Raw genomic sequence first — 17,625 nt, forward strand, 5'->3', positions numbered from 1 at the left:
TGGGACCACTGCTTTTCTTGATATATATTAATGACTTGGACTTGGGTGTACAGGGCACAATTTCAAAATTTGCAGATGACACAAAACTTGGAAGTGTAGTGAACAGTGAGGAGGATAGTGATAGACTTAGGAACACAGGAACAGGAGTAGGCCATTCAGCCCCTCGTGTCTGCTCCGCCATTTGATAAGATCATGGCTGATCTGTTATCTAACTCCATATACCTGCCTTTGGCCCATATCCCTTAATACCTTTGATTGCCAAAAAGCTATCTATCTCACATTTAAATTTAGCAATTGAGCTAGTATCAATTGCCGTTTGCGGAAGAGAGTTCCAAACTTCTACCACCCTTTGTGTGTAGAAATGTTTTCTAATCTCGCTCCTGAAAGGTCTGGCTCTAATTTTTAGACTGTGCCCCCTACTCCTAAAATCCCCAACCAGCGGAAATAGTTTCTCTCTATCCACCCTATCTGTTCCCCTTAATAACTTATAAACTTCGATCAGATCACCCCTTAACCTTCGAAACTCCAGAGAATACAACCCCAATTTGTGTAATCTCTCCTCGTAACTTAACCCTTGAAGTCCGGGTATCATTCTAGTAAACCTACGCTGCACTCCCTCCAAGGCCAATATGTCCTTCCGAAGGTGCGGTGCCCAGAACTGCTCACAGTACTCCAGGTGCGGTCTAACCAGGGTTTTGTATAGCTGCAGCATAACTTCTGCCCCCTTGTACTCTAGTCCTCGAGATATAAAGGCCAGCATTCCATTAGCTTTCTTGATTATTTTCTGCACCTGTTCATGACACTTCAATGATCTATGTACCTGAACCCCTAAGTCCCTTTGGACATCCACAGTTTTTAACTTTTTAACCATCATGAGGATATAGACAGGCTGGTGGAATGGGCGGACATGTGGCAGATGAAATTTAACGCAGAAAAATGCAAAATGAGATATTTTGGCAGGAAGAACGAGGAGAGGAAATATAAACTAAAGGGTACAATTCTAAAGAGGATGCAGGAACAGAGAGATCTGGGGGTATATGTGCACAAATCTTTGAAGGTGGCAGGGCAGGTTGAGAAAGTGGTTAAAAAAGCATACGGGATCCTGGGCTTTATAAATAGAGGCATTGAGCACAAAAGCAAGGAATTCATGATGAACCTTTATAAAACACTGGTTCGACCACAACTGGAATATTGTGTCCAGTTCTGGGCACCGCACTTGAGGAAGGATGGGAAGGCCTTAGGATGCAGAATGATTCCAGGGATGAGGGACCTCAGTTACATGGATAGACTGGAGAAGCTGGGATTGTTCTCCTTAGAGTAGAGAAGGTTAAGAGGAGATTTGATTGAAGTATTCAAAATCATGACAGGTTTAGATAAAGTAAATAAAGAGAAACTGTTCCCATTGGTGGAAGGGTTGAGAACCAGAGGACATAGATTTAAGGTGATTGGCAAAAGAACCAAAGGCGACATGAGGAAAAACTTTTTTACGCAGCAAGTGGTCAGGATCTGGAATGCACTGCCTGAGGGGGTGGTGGAGGCAGATTCAATTTTGGCTTTCAAAAGGGAACTGGATAAATACTTGAATGGGAAAAATTTGCAGGGCTACGGGGAAAGAGCGGGAGAATGGGACTAACTGGATTGCTCTTACAAAGAGCTGGCACGGGCTCGATGGGCCGAATTGCCTCCTTCTGTGCTGTAACCAATCTGTGATTCTATAACTCCCCTGTTCTTCTTTGAATAGTACCATGGGATCTTTTACGTCCACCTGGGAGGGGCAGACGCAGCTTCGGTTTAACGTCTCATCCGAAAAATGGCACCTCCGACAGTGCAGCACTCCCTCAGTACAGGCGGTGGGAGGGTCGGCCTGGAGTACCACTGAGCCACTGCTGACAACTAGTTGGTAAAGGCTTTGTAACTGAGCCACACAGACCAGGAGGTCGCAGTTGCTGTCTTCAGTTTGTGCTAAAATTCCCCCGACTGCAATTTTAACGTCGACCCGAGCCGGGAAGTCACTGTGGCCTATCGCCAGGTGAGAGGAGGACCGGGAAGTGAAGAGGCTCTGAAAAGTATGTTCTTCGCTTTTCTTGACGCAGGTATGCTCCTCCGGGCCCCATGGGGAAAGTTTAGACCCTCCCCTGCCTACCCCGGACCTCCCCCCACCCTCAAGCCCGAACTTCGCTCCCAGGAGCGCCTCCAAGTGGAACCCCAAAGAAACAGTAAGTGCTGCAGGAGGGAGTGTCAGCTGGGGGTAGAGTAGGGGTCGAGTAGGGGTCGCCAACTCTGGTTGGACGTATTCCTGCAGGTGGCATCACATGACCTTCTGCCTCCGTTCGCCCCGCCTTCACACTCCTGCCATTGGTCGCCCAACATGTCCATCCTCACCGTGCCCCACCTTCCTACACCAATCGGAAAGTGAACAGTCCCTTCAACATCCAATTGGACGATTCTTCACTGTCAGTCGAACAGCCTTTTCTTCCTACGTCTGATATTTTTACAACTAGTAAACAAAAGTTTTGAAAGAAAATTTTTTAAAAACACAATTCGAATTTTTCTCCCCGACTTTAGCTCTGGGAGACTCCAGGGCAACCCTGGGATTTCTGTTTCCTGCAACTCGCCAAGGCTTCTTTGACAGCACCTCCCAAACCCGCGACCTCTACCACTTAGAAGGACAAGGGCAGCAGGTGCATGGGAACAACACCACCTGCACGTTCCCCTCCAAGTCACACACCATCCCGACTTGGAAATATATCGCCGTTCCTTCATCATCGCTGGGTCAAAATCCTGGAACTCCCTTCCTAACAGCACTGTGGGAGAACCTTCACCACACGGACTGCAGCGGTTCAAGAAGGCGGCTCACCACCACCTTCTCAAGGGCAATTAGGGATGGGCAATAAATGCCGGCCTCGCCAGCGACGCCCACATCCCATGAACGAATAAAAAAAAATCTTCTTGCCCAGTTGAGCGGCGATATGTTAATGGGGCCCAGGAATGAGTTTCCAACTCACCTTGTCGCCCAACCGCCCGAGACCCCAGTGAACGACGAGCGAGGATTGGAGAAAGTTGCTCAAAAAAAAGATGTGACCGAGAGGTCACCTGGAAGCGGTTTCTAAATGGTATCGAGGAGATCAATCTGGAACCAGCATCGCCAACCCTCCAGGATTGTCCTGGAGTCTCCAGGGTTAATCTCTGGGACACCGTCGCCAGTAATTGGGGAGATAAATCGTAGATAGGGGCCTTAGAAAAAATGGTGTGTTCTTTATTTCATTTTCTTTGAACACTTTTGTTTATTAATTATAAAAATATTGTAGATGGGGGAGGGAGGGGGGGAGGCTGTTTGACTGGGGCGAGGGCTGGAGGGTGGAGGCAGGAGGTCGTCCCACCAGAGTTGGTGACTCCTGGCTGGAATTAAAGCATGACAGAGGGGCGTGGCACGGGTTCAAATTGGGGAAAGGGTCTGATATCAATTTGTTCTTTACTAAAAGAATTGACCAACACGCAGAATGGGCTTCCAGGCAGGGTAGCAGAAACGAGCACTGGGGAATCATACAAGAAAAAATTCTTAAGTGGGGCAGGGAATCGACCTTGTGACGATGTATGACTGAGAAGAATTTAAGTTGAGAGGGTTGGAGTAGATTGGGAAGCAAAGGTTGAGTGTGAAAATCACAGCCTCTTAACAACAACAACCACCTGCATTTATATAGCACCTTTAACATAGTAAAACGTCCCAAGGCGCTTCACTGGAGTGTTATCAGCAAAAGGTGAGGTGAGGTGAGAGTGACTGCCCTTGACATCAAGACAACATTTGACCGAGTGTGGCACCAAGGAGCCCAAGTAAAATTGAAGCCAATGGGAATCAGGGGGAAAACTCTCCAATGACTGGAGTCATACCTAGCCCAAAGAAGATGGTAGTGGTTGTTGTAGACCAATCATCTCAGACCCAAGACATTGCTGCAGGAGTTCCTCAGGGCAGTGTCCTAGGCCCAATCATCTTCAGCTGCTTCATCAATGACCTTCCCTCCATCACAAGGTTAAAAAAGGGGATGTTTGCTGATGATTGCACAGTGTTCAGTTCCATTCACAACCCCTCAGATAATGAAGCAGTCCGTGCCCGCATGCAGCAAGACCTGGACAACATCCAGGCTTGGGCTGATAAGTGGCAAGTAACATTCGTGCCAGACAAGTGCCAGGCAATGACCATCTCCAACAAGAGAGAGTCTAACCACCTCCCCTTGACATTCAACGGCATTACCATCGCCGAATCCCCCACCATCTACATCCTGGGGGTCACCATTGATCAGAAACTTAACTGGACCAGCCATATAAATACTGTGGCTACAAGAGCAGGTCAGAGGCTGGGTATTCTGCTGCGAGTGACTCACCTCCTGACTCCCCAAAGCCTTTCCACCATCTACAAGGCACAAGTCAGGAGTGTGATGGAATACTCTCCACTTGCCTGGATGAGTGAAGCTCCAACAACACTCAAGAAGCTCGACACCATCCAGGACAAAGCAGCCCGGTTGACTGGCACCCCATCCACCACCCTAAACATTCACTCCCTTCACCACCGGCGCACAGTGGCTGCAGTGTGTACCATCCACAGGATGCACTGCATCAACTCGCCAAGGCTTCTTCGACAGTACCTCCCAAACCCACGACCTCTACCACATAGAAGGACAAGAGCAGCAGGCACATGGGAACAACACCACCTGCACGTTCCCCTCCAAGTCACACACCATCCCGACTTGGAAATATATCGCCGTTCCTTCATCGTCGCTGGGTCAAAATCCTGGAACTCCCTTCCTAACAGCACTGTGGGAGAACCTTCACCACACGGACTGCAGCGGTTCAAGAAGGTGGCTCACCACCACCTTCTCAAGGGCAATTAGGGATGGGCAATAAATGCCGGCCTCGCCAGCGACGCCCACATCCCATGAACGAATTTTTTAAAAATCAGCAAAATTTGACATTGAGCCACATAAGAAGATATTAGGACAAGTGAACATAAAATTGGTCAAAGAGGTAGATTTTAAGGAGCGTCTTAAAGGAGGAGAGAGAGGTGGAGATGGAGAGGTTTAGGGAGGGAATTCAGAGCTTTGGGCCTAGACACTGTAAGACTTCAAATACGGAAAATACTGTAAAAACACTGTAAAACTACAAGACATGAAACAGGCTGCGAGATATGAAACAGTTAATCCCAGGTCCCAGTCAAAGAGACTCCAGCCCATGGTCAGTTTCAGAGACTCAATTACATCAAACAATGAGGCCGTGGCGAAGACACATTAACATCGAGACAATGTCTAATCGAACTGAGCCCTCTGAGCCACGCTCCGTCTTGGACGAGAACGGAAGGCCTTTCAAACCTAAACAATGCTGTGAGCCGAGGGCCCGTCACAGTGAGGAATCCCGCATTGTCCTGATACTGTGCAGGTAGCGGGGAGGAGATCAGGAGTTGTCTCTCGACCTCACAGCTCTGCACAACTAAGGAGTTTTGAATCACCGAGATGCCCGATGAAGAGGTGTGAATGTCGAACAATCCAACAGATTGATCGCTGAAACCACGGATGAGGCCCAGGTGGGGGCCTGTGTGACTGGAACTCTATAAGAAGGTACAAGAGCAGCACGTGGAGGCTGCAGTCAGGTGAAGACGGACAGAGACCCGTCACCTCCAGGTCCAGGACTACAATCAACATCGGTAACGACCGGCCATGTGGGTGATTGTAAGTTTCAGTCAAATCATGGAAGGGTTTGGACTGGGGTTTTGGGTTGACCCAAAGCCTGTTTGTCGCGTGCAGTTTTGTTCTTGTGATTCCGAGTTCCAAGAACTGGTGTGAGGCGGAAGGGAACGGAACATCTTACAGGCAGCTGAAGGCACGGCCGCCAATGGTGGAGCGATGAAAATCAGGGACACGCAAGAGGCCAGAATTGGAGGAGCGCAGAGATCTTGGAGGGTTGTAGGGCTGGAGGGGGTTACAGAGATAGGGAGGGGGTGAGGCCATGGAGGGATTTGAAAACAAGGATGAGAATTTTAAAATCGAGGTGTTCCCAGACCAGGAGCCGATGTAGGTCAGCGAGCACGGGGGGTGATGGGTGAACGGGACTTGGTGCGAGTTAGGATACGGGCAGCAGAGTTTTGGACGAGCTGAAGTTTAGGGAGGGTGGGAGATGGGAGGCCGGCCAGGGTTTACGGAGGGTGGGAGATGGGAGGCCGGCCAGGGTTTACGGAGGGTGGGAGATGGGAGGCCGGCCAGGGTTTACGGAGGGTGGGAGATGGGAGGCCGGCCAGGGTTTACGGAGGGTGGGAGATGGGAAGCCGGCCAGGAGAACATCGGAATAGTCAGGCTAATCTGCATCAGAGAAAGAAACGTTCAACCAATGTGAATTAGGACACACCTGTGCCCCCTGGAGGTGGATGGTTGCCCTCCGCTGATGGCAAGCTGCCTGGCATCATCAACCCAACCCATCCCCATAAGGTGGGGTATGCACGATGGAGGAGTGGGGGAGAGCTGTGTGCCATCTCGGGCCGTGTGGGGCGAGGTACACGGCTCCATGTTGGACCCGGCCCGCGAACATTAGATGTCGTCGCACCGCAGGGAGCTTTCACGTGCCCCCCCCCCCCGCCCCCCATCGCTGACCGCCTTAAACCACGCGCTCGTGTACCCGGTTTGGCGTCCTCGATAACGATCCTTTCTGAGCTTTGGCTGTAAGGGCCCTGACCAGCCTTGTTGACACAAGCCACTCGAAGCTTGAGGGTGCCACTTGCTAACTCGGTGGCATTGAAGAAACAATCGGAGATCCCAGCGGAGATAATCTTCCACGTGTCCTCTCCTGTCACAAGGAATAAATTATTTGCGTTAGATGAACAAAAAACAACGTGCATTTATATAGCGCCTTTAATGTGGTAAAATGTCCCCAAGGTGTTTCACGCGATCGTTAATCAGACAAGAACTGTCACCGAGCCACATAAGGAGATATTAGGACAGGTGATCAAAGGCTTGGTCAAAGAGGTAGGTTTTAAGGAGCGTCTTAAAGGAGGAGAGAGAGGTGGAGAGGTTTAAGGGAGGGAATTCCAGAACTTAAGAGCCTAGGCAGCTTGAGGCACGGCCGCAATAGAGGGGCGAAGGAAGTGGGGGATGGACGAGAGGCCAGAAAAGGAGGAGAGGTGGAGAAGCAAAGGTTTAGGGAGGGAATTCCAGAGCTTAGGATCTCGGAGGGCTGCAGGGCTGGAGGAGCTAACAGAGATGGTGATGGGCGAGGCCATGGAACGATTTGAAAACAAGGATGAGAATTTTAAAATGGAGGAGTTGCCGGACCGGGAGCCAACGTAGGTCAGCGAGCACGGGGGGTGATGGGTGAACGGGACTTGGTGCGAGTTAGGATACGAGGGCGGCAGGAATTTTGGATGAGCTCAAGTTTCTGGAGGGTGGAAGGTGGGAGGCCGGCCGGGAGAACATTGGAATAGTCGAGTCTGGAGGTAACAAAGGCACGGATGAGGGTTTCAGCAGCAGATGAGCTGAGGCAGGGGGCGGAGACGGGCGATGTTACGGTGGTGAGATTAGACGGTCTTGGTGATGAAAACACAGTTCGGTACTAAGCTGGCAGAATGGTCAGACAGGGCTTCGATGGGCCAACTTCATGCCCTTTGACATCTTCCAATACTCCTCTCTACTGGTTGGACTCCTTACCGCAGAGCTTCTGCTCCAGTGTGTAGCTGCAAGGACCTGGCGTGTCTGCTGGTTTCCAGAGGACGAGGGCCGTGTTCTTGTATTTTTGAGGTATCTCAGGGGGCCCAGGTCGACCAGGGAGACCTGGGAAACAGACCAAGAGCCGGATTAAAGTTTGGAGCTGGGTGGAAGGAATGAGTTCAGAAGAGAGTCGTCCTTTTCTGCCTCCCAGTTCCTCTCCTCAACTGAACAGGATGCCCGTGGCTCAGTGGGTAGCATGCTCACCTCCGAGTCAGAGGGTTCACGTCCCCATTCCAGAGGCCAACAGTCCCAGTGCCAGTACTGAGGGAGTGCTACACTGTCGGAGGCGCTGTCTTTTGGATGAGGCCTTAAACTGAGGCTCCATCTGCCCTCTCAGGTGGATGTAAAAGATCCCTTGGCTACTGTTCCAAAGAAGAGCAGGGTGTAGTTCTCCCCGGTGCCTTGGGCAATATTCATCACTCAGATTTCCAGCATCTGCAGTATTTTGCTTTTGATCACTAAAATTACCTGGTCATTTATCATATTGCTGTTTGTGGGACTTGGCTGCTGCATTTCCCTCCTTTATAACAGTGAGTGCACTTCAAAAAATGACTTCACTTGCCCACCGCCACATTCTCAAGGGGCAGTTAGGGATGGGCAATAAATATCGGCCTTGCCAGCGACGCCCATATCCTGAGAATTAAGATTAACCCCCCCACCCCCACAACATCTGTTTCCAGAAGGTAAGATTGTCCATTCCTGCCCGTGTGCCCGTGTTAGTCAATCATTGGTCCGTTGTACAGTTTTGACAATTACTTATAAAATCTCCATTGTAATCATAGAAAGGTTACAGCACGGAAGGAGGCCATTTGGCCCATCAAATCCATGCTGGCTCTATGCAAGAGCAATCCAACTAGTCCCACTCCTCCGCCCTTTCCCCGTAGCCCTGCAAATTTTTTCTTTTCAAGTTCTTATTCAGCTCCCTTTTGAAAGCGGGGTTGATGATGATGACAATGATGAGTCGGTGGGGGTGGGAAGGAGGGGGTTAATATATAGATATATTTACTATGTCATAGAATCATACAGCACAGAAGGAGGCCATTTGGCCCATCATGTCTGTGCTAGCTCTTTGAAGGAGCAGTTCAATTAATCCCACTCCCCCGTCTTTTCCCCATAACCCTGCAAATTTTTCCCCTTCAAGTATTTATCCAATTCCTTTTTGAAAGTTATTATTGAATCTGCTTCCACCGCCCTTTCAGGCAGCGCATTCCAGATCAGAACAACTCGCTGTGTAAACATTTCTCCTCATCTCCCCTCTGGTTCTTTTGCCAATTATTTTAAATCTGTGTCCTCTGGTTACCGACCCTCCTGCCACTGGAAACAGTTTCTCCTTATTTACTCTATCAAAACCGTTCATGATTTTGAACACCTCGATCAAATCTCCCCTTAACCTTCTCTGTTCGAAGGAGAACAATCCCAGCTTCTCCAGTCTCTCCACATAACTGAAGTCCCTCATCCCTGGTACCATTCTAGTAAACCTCCTCTGCACCCTCTCTAAGGCCTTGACATCCTTCCTAAAGTGTGGTGCCCAGAATTGGACACAATACTCCAGCTGAGGCCCAACCAGTGTTTTATAAAGGTTTAGCATAACTTCCTTGTTTTTGTACTTTATGCCTCTATTAATAAAGCCCAGGATCCCATTTGCTTTTTTAACAGCCTTCTCAACTTGTCCTGCCACCTTCAAAGATTTGTGTACATACACCCCCAGGTCTCTCTGTTCCTGCACCCCCTTTAAAATTGGACCATTTAGTTTATATTGCCTCTCCTCATTCTTCCTACCAAAATGCATCACTTCACACTTCTCTCTCTGTGTTAAATTTTATCTGCCATGTGTCTGCCCATTTCACCAGTCTGTCTCTGTCCTCCTGAAGTCTATATGTGTTGGTGAAGTTGGTTATCAAGCAGTGAGATTCTAACAGCTACAGGATCAAAGTTTTCATACAGTGCACTGGCCCTCCCCCCACCTCACCCCCTCGCCACCTCTCCCATCCCTTCCCCACCTCGCCACCCCTCCCTGCCCTCCCCAAATCTGCCCCTACCTCCCTCCCCCCACCGCCTCCCCTCCCCACCTCCTCCCTCCCTCCCCACCTCCTCCCTCCCTCCCCCTCCCTCCCTCTCTCCTTCCCTTTACCCTCCCCCTCCCGCCCTTCCCCCCACCCCTCGAGACCAGGGTGTCCCCAGGTTTGCTGACCCCACGTTAGCTGATCTCAGACAGGACAGCCGTAGGGTGGGGGCGGGGATGTGGGGGCGGGACTACAGTTGGCCTCAGTGCCTCTGAGTCAGGGAGGAGATTATTGGTCAGGGTTTCGGTACCTGTGAAGCCCCCCCCAAGGTCCCCCTCCACGGCCATCTCATCTCCTGGGAGAAGCAAAAAAAAAACCAGAGAAAAACCCCAGGGCCAACGAGGGGAAAATACTCTAGAAAATTCTTCTCCGACCCCCCCCCCCACCCTCTCAGGCGATCGAACCCAGCCCAGGAGATCACACGGACCAAATATCCAGGGAAAGCCCAGTGAGTTTGAGAAGTGGTCATTATTCCCACCCGCCTGCCGGGCACTTACGCGCCAGGGACACGGTGCCGGAGCTGCTGGCCGTGCCCAGCGGGTTGGTTGCTGCACACTCGTAGATGCCAACGTCCTTTTTCGATGTCTTCAGGATGGTCACCAGCTGCCGGCCGTCGGGACAGGAGACGATTTTAACCCGATCGTCGGAAACAAGGAGCCTCTGATCTGAAAGGGAAAAAACAGGCACAACTGTGGATAAAGCTGAGATAGGGCAGGGGCGGTGATGGAGAGGGGGGCAGGGAGAGGGGGGCAGGGAGAGGGGGGCAGGGGCGGTGATGGAGAGGGGGGCAGGGAGAGGGGGGCAGGGAGAGGGGGGCAGGGAGAGGGGGGCAGGGGCGGTGATGGAGAGGGGGGCAGGGAGAGGGGGGCAGGGAGAGGGGGGCAGGGAGAGGGGGGCAGGGAGAGGGGGGCAGGGAGAGGGGGCAGGGAGAGGGGGCAGGGAGAGGGGCAGGGAGGGGGGCAGGGAGAGGGGGGCAGGGAGAGGGGGGCAGGGAGAGGGGGGCAGGGAGAGGGGGGCAGGGAGAGGGGGGCAGGGAGAGGGGGGCAGGGAGAGGGGGGCAGGGAGAGGGGGGCAGAGAGAGGGGGGCAGGGAGAGGGGGGCAGAGAGAGGGGGGCAGGGAGAGGGGGGCAGAGAGAGGGGGGCAGGGAGAGGGGGGCAGGGAGAGGGGGGCAGAGAGAGGGGGGCAGAGAGAGGGGGGCAGGGAGAGGGGGGCAGGGAGAGGGGGGCAGGGAGAGGGGGGCAGGGAGAGGGGGGCAGGGAGAGGGGGGCAGGGAGAGGGGGCAGGGAGAGGGGGGCAGGGAGAGGGGGGCAGGGAGAGGGGGGCAGGGAGAGGGGGGCAGGGAGAGGGGGGCAGGGAGAGGGGGGCAGGGAGAGGGGGGCAGGGAGAGGGGGCAGGGAGAGGGGGCAGGGAGAGGGGGGCAGAGAGAGGGGGGCAGAGAGAGGGGGGCAGAGAGAGGGGGGCAGGGAGAGGGGGGCAGAGAGAGGGGGGCAGGGAGAGGGGGGCAGGGAGAGGGGGGCAGGGAGAGGGGGGCAGGGAGAGGGGGGCAGGGAGAGGGGGCAGGGAGAGGGGGGTAGAGAGAGGGGGGCAGGGAGAGGGGGGCAGGGAGAGGGGGGCAGGGAGAGGGGCAGGGAGAGGGGCAGGGAGAGGGGGGCAGGGAGAGGGGGGCAGGGAGAGGGGGGCAGGGAGAGGGGGCAGGGAGAGGGGGCAGGGAGAGGGGGGCAGGGAGGGGGGCAGGGAGAGGGGCAGGGAGGGGGGCAGGGAGAGGGGGGCAGGGAGAGGGGGGCAGGGAGAGGGGGGCAGGGAGAGGGGGGCAGGGAGAGGGGGGCAGGGAGAGGGGGGCAGGGAGAGGGGGGCAGGGAGAGGGGGGCAGGGAGAGGGGGGCAGGGAGAGGGGGGCAGGGAGAGGGGGGCAGGGAGAGGGGGGCAGGGAGAGGGGGGCAGGGAGAGGGGGGCAGGGAGAGGGGGGCAGGGAGAGGGGGGCAGAGAGAGGGGGGCAGAGAGAGGGGGGCAGAGAGAGGGGGGCAGGGAGAGGGGGGCAGGGAGAGGGGGGCAGGGAGAGGGGGGCAGGGAGAGGGGGGCAGGGAGAGGGGGGCAGGGAGAGGGGGGCAGGGAGAGGGGGGCAGAGAGAGGGGGGCAGGGAGAGGGGGGCAGGGAGAGGGGGGCAGGGAGAGGGGGGCAGGGAGAGGGGGGCAGGGAGAGGGGGGCAGAGAGAGGGGGGCAGGGAGAGGGGGGCAGAGAGAGGGGGGCAGAGAGAGGGGGAGAGGGGCAGGGAGGGGGAGAGGGGCAGGGAGAGGGGAGAGGGGCAGGGAGAGGGGAGAGGGGCAGGGAGAGGGGAGAGGGGCAGGGAGAGGGGAGAGGGGCAGGGAGAGGGGAGAGGGGCAGGGAGAGGGGAGAGGGGCAGGGAGAGGGGAGAGGGGCAGGGAGAGGGGAGAGGGGCAGGGAGAGGGGAGGTCCAATGTTGTGATAGGGGTTACTGTGGGTTTCTATGGAAGGACGAGTGTGATTAGCTGAATGTCCTCTGTCATCTGAGCTTGTGTTTGAAATGGCACAGTGGCAGCAGGGCATGACATCACAGTGACAGAGTGTGTGACATCACAGTGATAAATGGGTGACATCACAGTGACAGAGTGTGTGACATCACAGTGATAAATGGGTGACATCACAGTGACAGAGTGTGTGACATCACAGTGATAAATGGGTGACATCACAGTGACAGAGTGTGTGACATCACAGTAATAAATGGGTGACATCACAGTGACAGTGTGTGACATCACAGTGATAAATGGGTGACATCACAGTAACAGAGGGTGTGACATCACAGTGAAAGAGGGTGTGACATCACAGTGACAAAATATGTGACATCACAGTGACAGAGGGTGTGACATCACAGTGAAAGAGGGTGTGACATCACAGTGACAAAATATGTGACATCACAGTGACAGAGGGTGCGACATCACGGCGACAGAGGGTGCGACATCACGGCGACAGAGGGTGCGACGTCACGGCGACAGATTGTGTGACGTCACGGCGACAGAGTGTGTGACGTCACGGAGACAGCGGGTTTGACGTCACGGAGACAGCGGGTTTGACGTCACGGTGACCGAGGGCGCGACGTCACAGGGACAGTGGGTTTGACGTCACGGTGACCGAGGGCGCGACGTCACGGTGACCGAGGGCGCGACGTCACGGTGACAGAGGGCGCGACGTCACGGTGACCGCGGGCGCGACGTCACGGTGACCGAGGGCGCGACGTCACGGTGACCGCGGGCGCGACGTCACGGTGACCGCGGGCGCGACGTCACGGTGCCAGCGGAGAACCATGGAGCTAAATCGAGAGGTGATGTCAGATGAACAAATAACAAAAGCTGACCTTTGAACCAGGTGACATTTGGCGACGGGCTTCCAGCTGGCAAACTGCAGAGGGTCAGGGGGTCACCTTCAAGCAACATCTGATCTTTAAGTTTAACATGGAAGACAGGCGGGAAATCTGTGAACAGAATCGACAGGAAATCTTGTCAAGCATCAGTTAATTGCACCTTCTGACAGAACGAACCTACGCACAGGAACTAAAAATACAGACCCAGTCTCTCCAACCAAGGAAACCTACGCACAGGAACTAAAAATACAGACGCAGTCTCTCCAACAGGACAAACCTACGCACAGGAACTAAAAATACAGACGCAGTCTCTCCAACAGGACAAACCTACGCACAGGAACTAAAAATACAGACCCAGTCTCTCCAACAGGACAAACCTACGCACAGGAACTAAAAATACAGACGCAGTCTCTCTAACAGGACAAACCTACGCACAGGAACTAAAAATACAGACCCACACTCTCCGACAGGACAAATCTACGCACAGGAACTAAAAATACAGACCCACACTCTCCAACCAAGGAAACCTACACACAGGAACTAAAAATACAGACCCACACTCTCCGACAGGACAAATCTACGCACAGGAACTAAAAATACAGACCCACACTCTCCAACCAAGGAAACCTACGCACAGGAACTAAAAATACAGACGCAGTCTCTCCAACAGGACAAACCTACGCACAGGAACTAAAAATACAGACGCAGTCTCTCCAACAGGACAAACCTACGCACAGGAACTAAAAATACAGACCCAGTCTCTCCAACAGGACAAACCTACGCACAGGAACTAAAAATACAGACGCAGTCTCTCTAACAGGACAAACCTACGCACAGGAACTAAAAATACAGACCCACACTCTCCGACAGGACAAATCTACGCACAGGAACTAAAAATACAGACCCACACTCTCCAACCAAGGAAACCTACACACAGGAACTAAAAATACAGACCCACTCTCTCCGACAGGACAAATCAACACACAGGAACTAAAAATACAGACCCACTCTCTCCAACAGGACAAACCTACGCACAGGAACTAAAAATACAGACCCACTCTCTCCAATAGGACAAATCTACGCACAGGAACTAAAAATACAGACCCACTCCCTCCAATAGGACAAATCTACGCACAGGAACTAAAAATACAGACCCACTTTCTCCAACCAAGGAAACCGACACACAGGAACTAAAAATACAGACCCACACGTAGCATTCGTAACAAGATGGACGAGTTAATGGCACAAATAACGACGTATGGGTATGATCTTGTGGCCATTACAGAAACATGGCTGCAGGGTGACAACGACTGGGAATTAAATATGCCAGGGTATTTAACAATCAGGAAGGACAGGCAGGAAGGAAGGGGAGGTGGGGTGGCTATGTTAATAAGGGAAGGAATCACTGTAATAGAGAAAAGATATTGGGACAAAGGATCAGGATAATGAAACAGTTTGGGTAGAGATAAGGAATAATAAGGGGCAAAAAACACTCGTGGGTGTAGTATATAGGCCTCCTAATAGTTGCAACTCTGCTGGAAGAAGTATTAATCAGGAAATAGTCGGGGCATGTAATAAGGGAACAGATATAATTATGGGGATTTTAACTATCATATTAACTGGACAAATCAAATTGGGCAGGGCAGCCTTGAGGAAGAGTTTATTGAGTGTATTAGGGATGGATTTCTTGAGCAGTATGTAACTGAACCAACAAGGGGGCAAGCAACCTTGGACCTGGTCCTGTGTAATGAGCCAGGATTAATTAATAATGTCCTAGTTAAGGATCCCCTTGGAATGAGTGACCATAACATGGTTACATTCCATATCCAATTAGAGGGTGAGAAGGTTGGTTCTCAAACAAGCGTACTGAGCTTGAATAAAGGAGACTATGATGGTATGAGAGCGGAATTGATTAAAGTGGACTGGGAAAATAGATTAAAGGGTAAGACGGTACATGAGCAGTGGTGTTCATTCAAGGAGTTATTTTACAACTTTCAAAAAAAAATTCCACTGGGGAAAAAAGGGTGTAAAAGAAATGAGAGCCATCCGTGGCTAAGTAAAGAAATTAAGGATAGTATCCGACTAAAAACAAGGACATATAAGGTAGCCAAACTTAGTGGGAGGATAGAAGATTGGGAAGTCTTCAAAAGACAGCAAAAAGTAACGAAAGGATTGATTAAGAAAGGGAAGATAGATTATGAAAATAAATTAGCAAAAAATATAAAAACAGATAGCAAGAGTTTCTACAGTTATATAAAAAGAAAAAGGGTGGCTAAGGCAAACGTAGGTCCCTTAGAGGATGAGACCGGGAAATTAATGGTGGGAAATATGGAGATGGCAAAAATGCTGAACAAATATTTTGTTTCAGTCTTTACGGTAGAGGACACTAAAAATATCCCAACACTGGACAAACAGGGGGCTCTAGGGGGGGAGGAGCTAAATACGATTAAAATCACTAAGGAACTGGTACTCAGTAAAATAATGGGACTCAAGGCGGATAAATCCCCTGGACCTGATGGCTTACATCCTCGGGTCTTGAAGGAAGTGGCAGTAGGGATTGTGGATGCTTTGGTAATAATTTTCCAAAATTCTCTGGACTCGGCAAAGGTCCCGGCAGATTGGAAAACTGCCAATGTAACACCCTTATTTAAAAAGGGTAGTAGGCAGAAGGCTGGAAATTATAGACCAGTTAGCCTAACATCTGTGGCGGGTAAAATTTTGGAGTCCATTATTAATGAGACAGTAGCAGAATATTTGGATAAACATAATTTAATAGGACAAAGTCAGCATGGCTTTACAAAGGGGAAGTCATGTCTGACAAATTTGCTTGAGTTCTTTGAGGATATAACGTACAGGGTGGATAAAGGGGAACCAGTGGACGTAGTGTATTTGGACTTCCAGAAGGCATTCGACAAGGTGCCACATAAAAGATTATTGCTCAAGATAAAGAATCACTGGATTGGGGGTAATATTCTGGCATGGGTGGAGGATTGGTTATCTAACAGGAAGCAGAGATTTGAGATAAATAGTACATTCTCGGACTGGCAACCTGTAGCCAGTGGTGTTCCGCAGGGGTCGGTGCTGGGTCCCCAACTCTTTACAATCTATATTAACGATTTGGAGGAGGGGACCGAGTGTAACATATCAAAGTTTGCAGATGATACAAAGATGGGAGGGAAAGTAGAGAGTGAGGAGGACATAAAAAACCTACAAGGGGATATAGACAGGCTGGGTGAGTGGGCGGAGATTTGGCAGATGCAATACAATATTGGAAAATGTGAGGTTATGCACTATGGCAGGAAAAATCGGAGAGCGAGTTATTATCTTAATGGCGAGCAACTGGAAAGTACTGCAGTACAAAGGGATCTGGGGGTCCGAGTGCAAGAAAATCAAAAAGTTAGTTTGCAGGTATAGCGGGTGATCAAGAAGGCCAACTGAATGTTGGCTTTTATTGCTCGGGGGATAGAATATAAAAACAGGGAGGTATTGTTGCAGTTATATAAGGTATTGGTGAGACCGCACCTGGAATACTGCATACAGTTTTGGTCTCCATACTTAAGAAAAGACATACTTGCTCTCGAGGCAGTACAAAGAAGGTTCACTCGGTTAATCCCGGGGATGAGGGGGTGGACATATGAGGAGAGGTTGAGTAGATTGGGACTCTATTCATTGGAGTTCAGAAGAATGAGAGGCGATCTTATTGAAACATATAAGATTGTGAAGGGGCTTGATCGGGTGGATGCGGTAAGGATGTTCCCAAGGATGGGTGAAACTAGAACTAGGGGGCATAATCTTAGAATAAGGGACTGCTCTTTCAAAACTGAGATGAGGAGAAACTTCTTCACTCAGAGGGTAGTAGGTCTGTGGAATTTGCTGCCCCAGGAAGCTGTGGAAGCTACATCATTAAATAAATTTAAAACAGAAATAGACAGCTTCCTAGAAGTAAAGGGAATTAGGGGTTACGGGGAGCGGGCAGGAAATTGGACATGAATTTAGATTTGAGGTCAGGATCAGATCAGCCATGATCTTATTGAATGGCGGAGCAGGCTCGAGGGGCCGATTGGCCTACTCCTGCTCCTATTTCTTATGTTCTTATTAACCAAGGAAACCGACGCACAGCAACTAAAAATACAGACCCACTCTCTCCAACAGGACAAACTTACGCTGGGGAACTAAAAACACAGACCCACTCTCTCCAACAGGACAAACCTACGCAGAGGAACTAAAAACACAGACCCAGTCTCTCCGATAGGGCAAATCTACGCAGAGGAACTAAAAACACAGACCCAGTCTCTCCAATAGGACAAATCTACGCACAGGAACAAAAAATACAGACCCACTGGACCCGATATTAGGAGGGTTGCGGGTTTGCGGCGGGGGGGCTATTGGGCGCGTGGGTAATGCGCCCGGTGAAATCAGTCAGCTCCCCGCGCGATCGCAGCAG

At 51.5% G+C, this 17,625-nt stretch overlaps 1 protein-coding gene across 6 annotated transcripts in view; it reads right to left on the bottom strand.

The window, feature by feature from the left end:
• spega (striated muscle enriched protein kinase a) overlaps positions 1-17,625 on the bottom strand; it is a 347,514-nt gene that overhangs the window by 20,325 nt on the left and 309,564 nt on the right. For all 6 annotated transcript variants that reach the window (XM_067986976.1, XM_067986975.1, XM_067986974.1 and 3 more), the window contains 4 exons: positions 13,176-13,292; positions 10,303-10,470; positions 7,683-7,805; positions 6,658-6,825 (listed from right to left, as the gene is read on the bottom strand). In XM_067986976.1, the coding sequence (XP_067843077.1) occupies positions 6,658-6,825; positions 7,683-7,805; positions 10,303-10,470; positions 13,176-13,292 (576 nt within the window). The remainder of the gene's footprint in view (positions 1-6,657; positions 6,826-7,682; positions 7,806-10,302; positions 10,471-13,175; positions 13,293-17,625) is intronic.

The sequence above is a fragment of the Heptranchias perlo genome, chromosome 7, assembly GCF_035084215.1.
Source record: "Heptranchias perlo isolate sHepPer1 chromosome 7, sHepPer1.hap1, whole genome shotgun sequence".
Taxonomy (NCBI): domain Eukaryota; kingdom Metazoa; phylum Chordata; class Chondrichthyes; order Hexanchiformes; family Hexanchidae; genus Heptranchias; species Heptranchias perlo.